Here is an 11,995-nt window from a genome sequence, read left to right as displayed (position 1 = left end):
ATATATATGTATATATATATTTTTTTAAATTTTTTTTTAAAGCACATTGTGTAAAATAGATGGTCTTGTTATTCTGGCTGCCGTATTATAAACTCAGTGCTTATATTGTCAGGCCGTTAGTCTGTTTGATACCATCTAATAAGCATCATTTCACATAAGGTCTCCTTTAGTTTTATTCCATCTAAACAGGAGATACAGTTCTGTGATAACAGCAGGCCCAATAAGATCCTGAGTTAATGGTATAACATGGATATAAAAGTAAAGAAGCTGATTCTTAATCATTTGGTATTTTGTGTTTTATTTATTATAGTATATATTTATTAACTTCAGAATAGTCTAAAACTTTAAATGGAAACTTCCATTTACAATTATTTATAATTCATAATCCAATTAAAAACTCTCTTGAACTGTTTGATCTCATTAACCAAGTAGTGAGGGTAAGAGAGACAACATGAAGTGTTTTAATTTGGAACTAGAAATGCCATTTTTGTAATATATAATAAATACATTAAAACTTTGAGAGGTCTTCTCTAATTTTCATGTGTTGATCTGTATGTTCTTGTATGTTTCTACTATAACTGAATTGAGAACAGCTAAGGTTTGAGTAAACTTTGCCTATCATAAATTATTTTTTTTAAAAAATTATTTTCTTTTTGTTTAATTTTATGTAAAGATTGTTTTGTAATTTGTCAGTATTAGCTATTTTTCACTTTAAATAAAGTACTCCTGAAAACTGGAGTCTTCAAGTCTTTTAAACATGCAAAAGCTGTTCTGCAGCATCTGTAGCACTGTGCACCTTAAAATTACTGTTTCTAGAAATGGTGTACAGAAAAAGGAAATTATTTGTTATTCAAAAGATCACAGAGGGAATATTAGAAAAAAATTGCTTTTACATGTCCTCTGGAGAACTTCTCTACTGTTAAGAGTTCTCATTCCTTTTAAAGATTAATCTGGAGAAAGAAAGCACAGCTTAAATTTTGCTGGTTTGCTCTGCAGTTCACTCGGTTTTAGTTTATAAACAGCATAAAATTAGTTTGTCTCCTTTTTCCTCTGAATTCAGGTTTCTCAGCTTCATCAACCTGTAGCTTAAGCCAGAAATTTTTATACATACCATCCTATTTCAGATGAGATATCTTTGGAAAGGTTATAAGTACCTTCTTCCTTGTGGCTGCTTTGAAATAAACCTCATTTGTTAATTTCACTTAAAGGAAAACGTTTCATCTTTGTTAAAATTTTATATATGTTCTCTTTTATCTATATATGTGCTTATCTATTTATATTCAGGGTCTTAGAGCATTCATAGATGTCTCTGCACGTACAATGTTTTGCAATGCTCCTGTCCTCTGACCTTGTTTTTACAAGCTGAAGAGGCAGGCAAAACAGCCAGGTGTGCAATAATCAGAATCTTCAGAGTCCCATTTTCTAAATAAATAAGAATCTGAAATATAAAATACTTTGTTCCTTTACCATGTGAATAGCGTTTACCAGAGTTTTTCAAAATTTTCTCATTTTCTTTGGCATCAAAGATAGTTAAAGTGTTCACAGGGTTTTTTCCAGATGCGGTTACTGTTTTAAATTTATAAATACCCATTAAGAAAGATCCTTGTGCCTTGAAAGTTATATTTGAAAATGGGACTTGGGCACTCTTGCAAATTTTGTGCCTTGTCCAGCACCTTCAGCATAAAAAGCATCCTTTTCCCATGCCAACCTTATGAATGTATTTTTATCCTGTGAGTTCTAGCCAGTTATCCAGCAAAGCTGTGCATCTGTTTTCATGAAGCTGCCTGTGTCTTAAGTGTTAGAGCATGGGTCTCCTCTCACACTGAAGACACTTCTGACATTGAAAACACTCCTACCTTTGTAATTTGCTTCTGCCATATTAGTAGCACATGACGTAGAACTTTAAATAATAGTGAAATCCTTTATAAAATAAGGCATTGTGTGGAGTAGAAGGAAAGGAGTCACTGAAAAAAAGCTATTCAATTGTTTGATTAATTCCTGGTTTTCTTTGATTAATGCAGAGTAATTAATTACAATTTCTGCTCTTAAAATTGACAATCTATGTAAATTTCAACCGTTACTAACTTGCATCATGTTCCATCCTTAGGAAGACTTTGTAATCACTCATTTGCAGACTGGTTGAGGTTGGGAGGGACCTCTGAAGGTCATCAGGTCCAAGCCCCCTGCTTAAGCAGAGACACGTAGGGCCATTAATGTTAAAAATTAGTATTCTTCAGCCCCACTATTGCTGTGGCCTCCTTGGTTAAGTGTTCTCCCCACTAACTTGCCTGTAACATTCATCTGTCTGAAAAGGATTTAACTTTTGAAATGTTCTGAGTCACAGTAATATGGGTGTCTGTAATGTTTGGGTGTCACTACATCTGGCCTTTCTGAACAGAAATAATTTTCTGGTATTTTTATAACATCTTTATTTGTAATGGAAGACAAATTTTTCCTGTTTCATGTTCTGTTCATGGTTTTTACATGTCAGTATTACCACCGCATTCAAACACAGAAGTGCTCACTTAAAAGGCAAATACTGCAGATGTGTATGAATGTCAAATTTTATGTGATAAAAATTAATCGGTAGGGTTACTGAAGTATCTTACTGCTATGTATACTTTAAAAGTATGTATAATTTTACTGCTGTGTGTACTTAAAATACTCCTTAGCAGGAGAAGAAGAAAATTCTGCGGAACTTGATGTGCCTTGTCTGTTAAGAGACTTTGTTGATCATGGAACAGTTTCCAGAGCTGTAGATAGTATTTGTATCTGTAACATGCAAACAGGGATCTAAATTTAAGTTTTGAACTTCTTTAAGGATGTGTTTAATCATTATGTTACAGATTTTATAACGTGCAAGTGACCAGGTTCTATGCCTGTTCCCTGTGTATTAAGCTTTCTAATAAGTGGAAGTTTTGTATGGTGGAAAACAGATCTGTGACTTAATCTATGACTGATGTGAGTGACGTAAAATCATATGTAAATGAATGCCTCCCAGTGGCATGTCTAAAAACCCAAAGTATTTGCCTTCCTCCAGATGGCATTTAGAATAAATGTTCTGCACAGTCATTATCAAGGACTCCACATTGCCCACTGGAAGGCCAAGAAATATTGTTTTCCCTAACCTGGTCCTCAGTGGGAGAAATCTAAACTGACCCTGACCCTTAGCTAGGGAGTTGGAATATACTGGAAGGGGTGTGTGCCTATGGGTGCATAAATGCTACCTTCCACATTGGTAATGAATCATTAATAGTTGAGAAATTGCTACCTTCCGTACTAAAAAAAAAAAAATATCTAGGTGTCTTAGAAAAAGTACTTACCATGTCTGAAAATAAAAGCTCATGAATGAATATCTTTGTCCTAGATTGAAAATTCTCAAACTCATTAAACAAGAGAACAAATAAAATAGCTGAGTTGAGCAGCAAGGAGTTGATAACTGCTCTTTCAGATAATTGCATGGATTTAGATTGGCTCTGGAGATGTAGGATGAAGCTGTATAGGGTCACCAGTTTTGTGGTAGCAGAGGTAAAATGAAGGTGAGGAATCGTCTCTGCATTCTAGTTTAGTCATACCTTTAAATATCATGGGAAATAATCAAGGGAACATGTAAGAATTTTTTCTGTGAGATTTGAGACAGTTTGTTATGATGCATTGGTGTAATCCTTGTTTATGAGTCACAGGCCCAGTCCATAGACCTGTTTTAACATATGTCTAATTTTTAACATGTGGGCAGTTGCCATATGAAGACTCTCAGGCAGTTTTATATGGGGTGTGAGATATATCCATGTTCTTGCTTAGTATTGTTTGTGAAGAGCTGCAGCGTTGCAGTCACATTGAATATGGACAAAGAATTTTAGCAGCAGGATCGGAGCTGACAGCGGCGGACTTAGAGCTATGTGAATACACTTTCAGATGAGCACCATCGTATGTAAAACATTCTGTCTGATGAGAAAAAGATATGGTGGTGTTAATTTGCCACTGTTGCTTTCTACACTTGACAATGAAATAACTTGATTGATTTCAGCTATGATAATTTTTATTCTGAAAAGTAGTAGTGTGTTTCAGAACAAAGAAAGAACAGTAAAAATATCTGTGAATGCCTGTTTGTGGTACTAAATATATTTTTGCCTATACCGCAGACTTACATTCAGAAGGCCAAGTTCATATTATCTGTAATATGTTCTTACAGTAGAAACTCACTACAGGTCATTTCAGAAGGGAAAACTATAATTTATAAAATGTGATTAACCAGTTGTAAAGAAGACCAATAATCTCAACACTGTTAGACTATTTAGGGTAGATATAAATACCAGTATTGCCAAATCATTTGTACTCTCTTGGGCTGCTAACTTTATTATCAGTCTGATCAATATTACACGATTGGGACATTCTACTACATACATGAAAACAATTCTATTTTCCCAGCTATATTGTAATCAGATTATTTACTTTCACAGATCTGTAGGTTTACTGTGTTTCTTTTGTTTCTGACAAATTAATTTTTTTTTAACATGGAGTGGGAGAATTAGTATTTCAACTCATTTTGAAAGTATGAACATTTACCTGAAACTGTGTAGTGATTCTTTGTAAACAGAAATTGAAGTTGCACTGTCTTGTATTTAAATACAGCAAAAAATGGTATCAGTTCCTCAATGCAGTACGGCGTGTTTGAAAAGAGCTCACCCAAACACTAATTAGGCTGCAGAGTCATATAGCTCCAGTACTATTAATAGTTAAGATTTTAGAAGGGATGCAAAATCCTTTTTAATGTTTAAGTCCTGAGACTGAGATTTTCCGTGGCTTCCAACCTTTGTTTCATTTCTCTGATTAATAAAAGTTATATCTTATGTAATGAATTTGGATATATGGTATTTGGCATTTAAGTATAGCCTGCCTAGCACTGATGATTTATTTTACTTTTTAAAGGCCATGATTAAAAGTTTTGTGGATGTCTACCAACTTGCAAGTTCCAGAATTGACATGTTAGTGAGAGAAACAGCATCTCATCAGCTTCACACTGCAGCCCTGAAATCCAAGCTCCAACCAGCCTCTCTTGATGAAAGTGAGAACTTGCAATTGGTAAGTCTGCTTTTCAAGTAATTTTTGTCATTTGGATGTGGTATACTAGCCAGCATCTCCCTTCATGCTGCATAGTTTCTATAGTGAAATACAATAATATTTCATTATAAACACAGTAAAGCAATAAAACTAGTGTAAACAGAAACCTTCTGAGACTTTTCCAGAAAGAAAGGGTGGTGGTGAAAGTTAACAGAAGGATTAATTTTACTACTGTTATCTTCTACAAGGACCTGTTTATTGCTGCTGTCTCTGGAAAAACATACATTGTGATTTCTTTGGTTTTGGCAGTACAATAAAAGGTTGAATTTTGAACCTGAAGAATCTAACCATCTCAAGATATAGCATCTGTTAGAACAAAATAACTGTGCATGCAAACAAAATGTTTATTAGGAGATGTGATGGGTTTTATAGACAATTGTGGTTACAAATAATACTTCTCAGTAAGTTGCAGTGTTAAAATCCAGTTTCAGAAATCATTTCTTGTCTAAAATATTGGTGCTCACAGAGACACTTGGACTTGTTAAAGGCTAAAAGGTGATTCTTCAGATCTAAGATCTCTCTCTAGGGGAATTACTGAATGCAGATGTATTTGTGTCACCCAGGCAGGAAGCCAGATGCATAAACTGTCATAAATATGTAACCATGTATATCTAGTAGGCTGTGCAACTTGCATACACTTGATGTGTTTTTTCTTCATCTTTCTTTACTTTTCCACATAGGATAAAGGAGGAGGGTTTGGAATTCGGGGTTTTTTGTTCTCCTCTCCTTCCTTCTTTCTCTTCTTTTATTCTTGTGAAGCAAAGGACAATAAAGAAAATGAGGATTATTTGTCTGTCTTTTTGAAACAGAAAATCTGTAAGAAGAGAGCCATCACTAATGCAAATGACAAATACATCAGCAAATGTATATTCAAAGACTCAGTCTGTGGTTCTGCTTGTTTCCAACAGAATTACATTAATTTCTTATCTTGCTTCTAAATTGTATCAGCAGAATGGGAAATAGCACAAATAGAAGATATATTAATCAGTGCTGAATTTCAATTTTAAAGTCTTTAAAGTCTTGCCAACTGTTGAATGAAAGCTTTGTTTTATTTGTGACTGCACAACCTTTCTAACAAACTAAATGAAATTGCTTCACTGAAATTGCTTCTTTTCTTGTCCAATCGGGCTTTCTTTATGTTTTCTACTAAGTTTACATGTGTCCTGCAGAGCCTGTGCCCAGTGTAATTGGGTTGCTCCTTTGCCTCTTATGATTGTTTTTGTTGTTTAAATCAAGATGACCACTTGTGTACTAAGGATTGGGAAGTCTGCCAAACCTGCTGCATCAAGGTTTGCTTTCGTTTGGATTGAAAGAACTTCTAGCAAAGATTATGCTAGTCCTGTCTATGAAGGGCTATGCAGTGGCTTGATACCTTACAGTGCAAACAAATACTTAGCCCCCCCCGGCTCTCTAATGCCTGTGATTAAATCCAGTGCTTTTAAAGTAATTTGTATCTGCCTACAGTATCAATGTAGAGATTATACTTTTTACACTGTAGTAGGATTGGCCCTCTGTACAACTCTCTGGGGAGAATAGTTTTTCCTTTAGATGCAGTTTAGTTTGAACTTAAGCTTAAGCATTCATAGAAAGTGTTTTAAAATTTTTGTGTAAAGGCAAAAACAATGATTCTCTGATTTTTCATTAAAACAATGTGTTTATCCTATATTTTGTAGTATTTGGGTGTTCTGTAAAGCTTGTCCCTAATATTTGCAGAAGTTGCTACAGGCATGACTTTTAATAACTTAAGGCATCACAATTTTCCCTAGTGACTTACATTTTGAATTTTCAACCAGTATTGTTCTATTTTGAGGAAGAAGTTTTGCTCTAAATTTCTTTCTGTACTGAAAAGGTAGAACAGATTTTTTTGCTTGATTATTTTAAATGAAAGGGTGTAATGACTTTTGAGCATCTTTTTGGTTTCAGAATTGTACACACTTTGCTGGTTTCAATCCACCCTGTTCAATCATATATCCAGTTCTAGTAACATTGCAGAAAAAAAATTTCATGCAGGACACAAACACAGTACTTGGGCTGCATTAACTGCAGGTCTTCATTTGATGTATGTTTGTGTTTCTTGAACAGTAACCTACTCCTCAGTTCTGAAACACATTTTTGAAAAGTCTTTCAGGTGTATACCATGTGTGGATTCTTGCCTTGTAAGCCTGGGGTTTGTCTCATTGTGTTCTGGCTGTCTCTTGATATCTTGTATGCTAGTTGCATAAGGTTCTTGCTCTCCCTGCTGTCCACTGCATCCATGTTTGGGCCATTCATCAGTATTGATCTTTTCCACCTTCAGAAGGTATTGGTTTCCTAATTGACTTTTTTGTACAGAAATTTGCTAACTACATTGCCTTTCTATTCACACCACTTTTTTTTCATCATCTTCTGATTTGGGTTTTGCTGATAACTGAAAAAACAAAACTGATGCCATAAGGCAGCACCAGTGATTCTGACTTCTCATCTTTTACCTAACGCTCTGAACTGACATCTCCATTCTCCAGTCTGCTTCTAGTCCAGCCAGTTTCAATAGTGTTTCACAGTCAATAGTGTTTAGATTCTGAGATTGCTATGTGTGCTCATGCTAATGCCAGCAGAGAGGAACAGGTAGGGATATGATTATGATGGACAGAGGTGAGATGAACACTGGAAACACTGCTTACAAAGAGAATTATTATGTGGGGAGAAGGGGAGTCAATAGCAGAACGTCTCTGTACTCTTCATTAGTGTCCAGCTATCTGTCTGTAATACTCATCTCTTATGTTTCTTCGTCTGTGCAGAGAAAGACCCTGTGCATTTTTCACTCTTGAAACTCTTTAAATTTTAGTATGGCTGAAATACTGTTTTTTCTACCTAAACCGTTTTTTTTTTTTTTTTCCCTGTTGTTCCCTATTTCTGTATCTTTTTTGGTTGTTGGGTTTTTTTCATTTTTCCTGGGTTCTTTTTTTTTTTTTTCATTACCACACACTTCTGAAATTTCCCTTACATTTCTGTAATGTGTGGGGGGTTATTTCTGTTATCAAACCATTAACATTTTGTAATAGTCTTTCTTTGCAACCATAACAGTTTCATTTCTGTGCATTTCCTTGTTTTTAAAAATTTACTTTCTCTGCAGTGCAAATACCACAGTCATAATTCTGTCCTCCATAACTTGCCGTATCCCCACATTAAGGGTCACATCTATAATTGGTAGAGTTAATAATAGTAAGAGTTCAGCTAAGATGTCACTGATACAGCCATATGTAGTCTTGACTGTAAGGATGTAGGTGACCAGAGGAGGAACAAAGAAGCCAGCAGTCAACCTCTAGGATGCAATATGACAGAGAATTATTTCACTGAGCACTGAACTTAGTACTGAACTGGCACTGCCATTTTCTTCACGAAATTTAAGAAACTGTATTGTTTCCCTTTACGTGTCTCTGCCTTTATACTTTCTTATGCTTTTCCTTAGGAAAGCTTAATGTTCTTAGAAGGTGGGGTTAGTGGAAGTACTTCTCTGGTACTAACTAACTGTACACGATCTATATGTAAGCAGAGAAGATACCAGCTAAAATGTTCATGTATTTCTTTTTCCCTGCCTAGTTCTTGTTCAGCAATATCTAGTAATACAAACATCATGAACTGGACTGTGCTTTAAGGTTTCCTATTAAATGAACACTTGCCAGTTACTTTAACAATACTGGATTCTACTGCTTTGATCCATTTTACTTCTTCAGATACATTAGTTTATTGCAATACTTGCACTTTCATTCAGAGTTGCAGTAATAAGTAGGCTTTGAACTGAGACCTTTTAAGTGCTGTACTATGTAATATAGTCGTAAAGAGTTACTGTGTGGGTGCTGTGGGGCAATATGTGGTATCATATCTATTGTACCTGCTGCCAAAGAGTTTGTTGCTGAAAGCACAGTGTTGTGAGGAGTGGATACAGTGACACTGTATTTTCCAGTGTGACCTGACGCATATGAGGAACTGACATAATTAATTATAAAACTTCTTCAGAAAGTATTTTCATAGCTTTCAGCCCTGAGATTTTTGTGCCTGATGTCAGTACTGCTGTCAGAATTTTTAGGATTTAAAATATTCTGGTATCAGTTTTGGCAACCAAAAGAAACCACTGTTATGTTCCTAGTGGTCAGGAGTTACGGTCCTGAATGTGCAGCTGATCTGGTGATATTCCTTCCTTTTTCTTCTTTTACTTCAGAATCAAAGGAGAGTAGAAAATGAAGGAGGGAAATTCAGTAATTTACAAAGACAATGAAGAAATAAAAGCTTTGTGTGCACTAGAGAAGTGGAAATTTGTGGGGCCAAAGGGTAACTTTAACTGAAAGAAGTAAAAGGTGAGCTTCAGATGGGTGAGAAGAGTGAAGGTCTGTAAGAGCAGAGTTCTCTAACCATGAAAACAACTGTTGACTTTAGATGCTTCTCCTAACTGGGGTTGAAAATGAAATCATTCATTGCTTTACGTGGCTTTGCATCATTCTTACTTTTTTCTTCCACCGCAGCTGTGGCTGTGTCTGTCTGAAAATGCCTACTGATACCACCTAAAGTACCAAAAGTACAGAAATTGTAGGTTTTGGTAAGGTGAGAGAAGCAAGTAGGATTATCTTATACATGAAAAATCCATATTTATTGTTGAGATGCTAGCAACTGATATATGCTGTCATATTTTTGTGTTGAAGAACTCCATTAAGCAAAATGTACACTTCCCACTCAGCAGTCAGCTCTTCTCATCATCTACTTTAACCCTGTTCATGAGACAGAGAGAAAAGAAATATTTAAAATTCTGTATTTACCAGTTACCTACATCACTGACAGTTTCTTCCTACTTAGCCAGGCTGGTCAGGGAAGTGTTTTTACATTGTCTTTTCCCCATACCCTTTGTTTCCTTATCACCAGTTCAGTTTGTGTTTCACGGCTGAGACCTGCATACAACAGGGATGCAATGTCTTACATTTAGAATTATGCGGATGGAACTGAAGAGAAAAAAAGCGCCCTATTTTCCTTTTCACTTGTTGCATAGGAGAAAGGCATTCACTCCATTGGTGTCGTGTTAAATGTCTTTGGTGTCTTTCCTGGGCCAGAGCCATATCTCTTGTGTTAGGACATGGAATGATTGATGTAGCTGGGGGAATTCGTCCCAGATGTTGCAAGAAACAGATAAGTGCTGGATGAAAACTCTGCTTGGGTTTTCCATTACTTCAGGCTAGCCTGATGCACAGTTGAACTGAAAAGATTGTCTGAAAGATTTAGAATTGAACTGGTTTTGTGAAAGATTTGGAGATGCTAGTTCTTAATTTGGCTTGCAAAAATAATCAGACTTGTTATTTTATTGTTATGCTCTGTCTTGCAGTGTTTTCTTGTCAATAGTCTAGGACAAAACAGTAAAATATGAACCTCAAATAATTATAACTTTTCTTCAGTACTGTTAATCACAGTGTGTGGTTTATTTACTGTGAAACATGAACGTTCTTAAAGTGTTAGCAAGTAAAGAAAAATCTGACAGGCCCACAAGGAGAATTTCCCAACTATTGAGATGATAATAGACGTGAGAGAGTGGAAATATCAGTTTGGGCAAAAATAGAAAGCTGTATTCATATAATATTTACTAACCTTGAAGGCTCTATCAGGCTGAATTCACAAAGCAGTAATCTCTTCCAGAAGCTATTTTTTTTACTGAAATATTTGCATTTTTTACCTGATTTTAAGCAGTTGGGTATTACTTGCCAACCTTGCTGCAGAGCCAAGGAATGTAGGTATCCTAGTCCAAATACTCACCTTGTCACATGATATTGCTTACACAAGTAATAGTTGTAACCAAACAGTATAAATCTTGTAGATTAAACTACTTGCTTATTGTATATTACAATTAATAAAAAAAATTAAACTAATGCTATAAATTGCATTATTAAACTTAGAGCAAGGTGTTCAAAAACAGTTAACAGTAATCCAACAACACATTTTCTATGCAAAAATTTTTTGATATTCAATATTCTAGGTATGTGAACTTTTAACTCGTCAGGCTATTGTAACATATTTGAAAATTATAGTAATTTGATTAAAATGTTGCCTATAAGGCAAAAGGTTCAGTTAATAGAATCCATATGTAATTAAAATGCAGAACTAAATGTAATCAGACCCCAGTGACTGGTGCCTTCATATTGATAGTTTTACAGTGGCCTCTGGGGTTGAAAGTTTATGTTAAAGTTACTAATGTAGCTGCACTCCAGAAAACGAGCAAGACAGTTTAGCCATTTCAGGTATGACAACATTCTGAAGTGGTAGTGACACAACAAAGATAGTTGATGGTCTAGGGGTATCTTCCGCTGGCAGGTGGTAGAAGCGCAAGACTGGTAGAGTGTACTAGTCACAGAATTTTATTCAGCAGCAACACTGCTACATAAACATCTCCAAATGAAGGATCTCGCTGTGAGCAAGTAACAGTGTATTTTTTTAATAATATAGTTACTTAATTTGTGTGAATTCATGTTTGAATCATCTGAAAGTTACAGACACAACACTATGTACCAAGCCACAAAAGAAGTTTAAAAAAATTCCTGAACTTAAAAAAAAAAAAAAAATTTTATTTTCTCTGGACAGTTTTAAGAGTCGACATCCTGTGTTAGAGTTCTCTAATCATCACCAGCACAATTTACAATCAGAACACACAGAGAGCCAGTTCAGACCAGCTCATCTGTTGACTTTGGCAGAAGCCCTCAATCTCACTGTGTGCAGCTGCCACTTGAGAGCTGGGGACTCGGCAGAGAGCCGAAGGAGGGTGGGATACAGGATTGGTCAAGGCATGAACACATAGGCCTGCTTCATTTCAACAGCCGTACACTGCTTTTTTATAGTCTTTTCATTTTACAGCCTTAAAAAA

At 35.5% G+C, this 11,995-nt stretch overlaps 1 protein-coding gene across 8 annotated transcripts in view; it reads left to right on the top strand.

Annotated features, from left to right (window-relative positions):
* Positions 1-11,995, top strand: part of CCDC171 (coiled-coil domain containing 171) — a 147,977-nt gene that overhangs the window by 121,250 nt on the left and 14,732 nt on the right. For all 8 annotated transcript variants that reach the window (XM_026866311.1, XM_026866313.1, XM_026866312.1 and 5 more), the window contains one exon: positions 4,930-5,082. In XM_026866311.1, coding sequence (XP_026722112.1) covers positions 4,930-5,082 — 153 coding nt within the window. The remainder of the gene's footprint in view (positions 1-4,929; positions 5,083-11,995) is intronic.

The sequence above is a fragment of the Athene cunicularia genome (genome assembly GCF_003259725.1).
Source record: "Athene cunicularia isolate RWA chromosome Z unlocalized genomic scaffold, athCun1 chrZ_part2, whole genome shotgun sequence".
In the NCBI taxonomy this organism is placed as follows: domain Eukaryota; kingdom Metazoa; phylum Chordata; class Aves; order Strigiformes; family Strigidae; genus Athene; species Athene cunicularia.
This window is presented reverse-complemented; position numbering and strand designations above follow the sequence as displayed.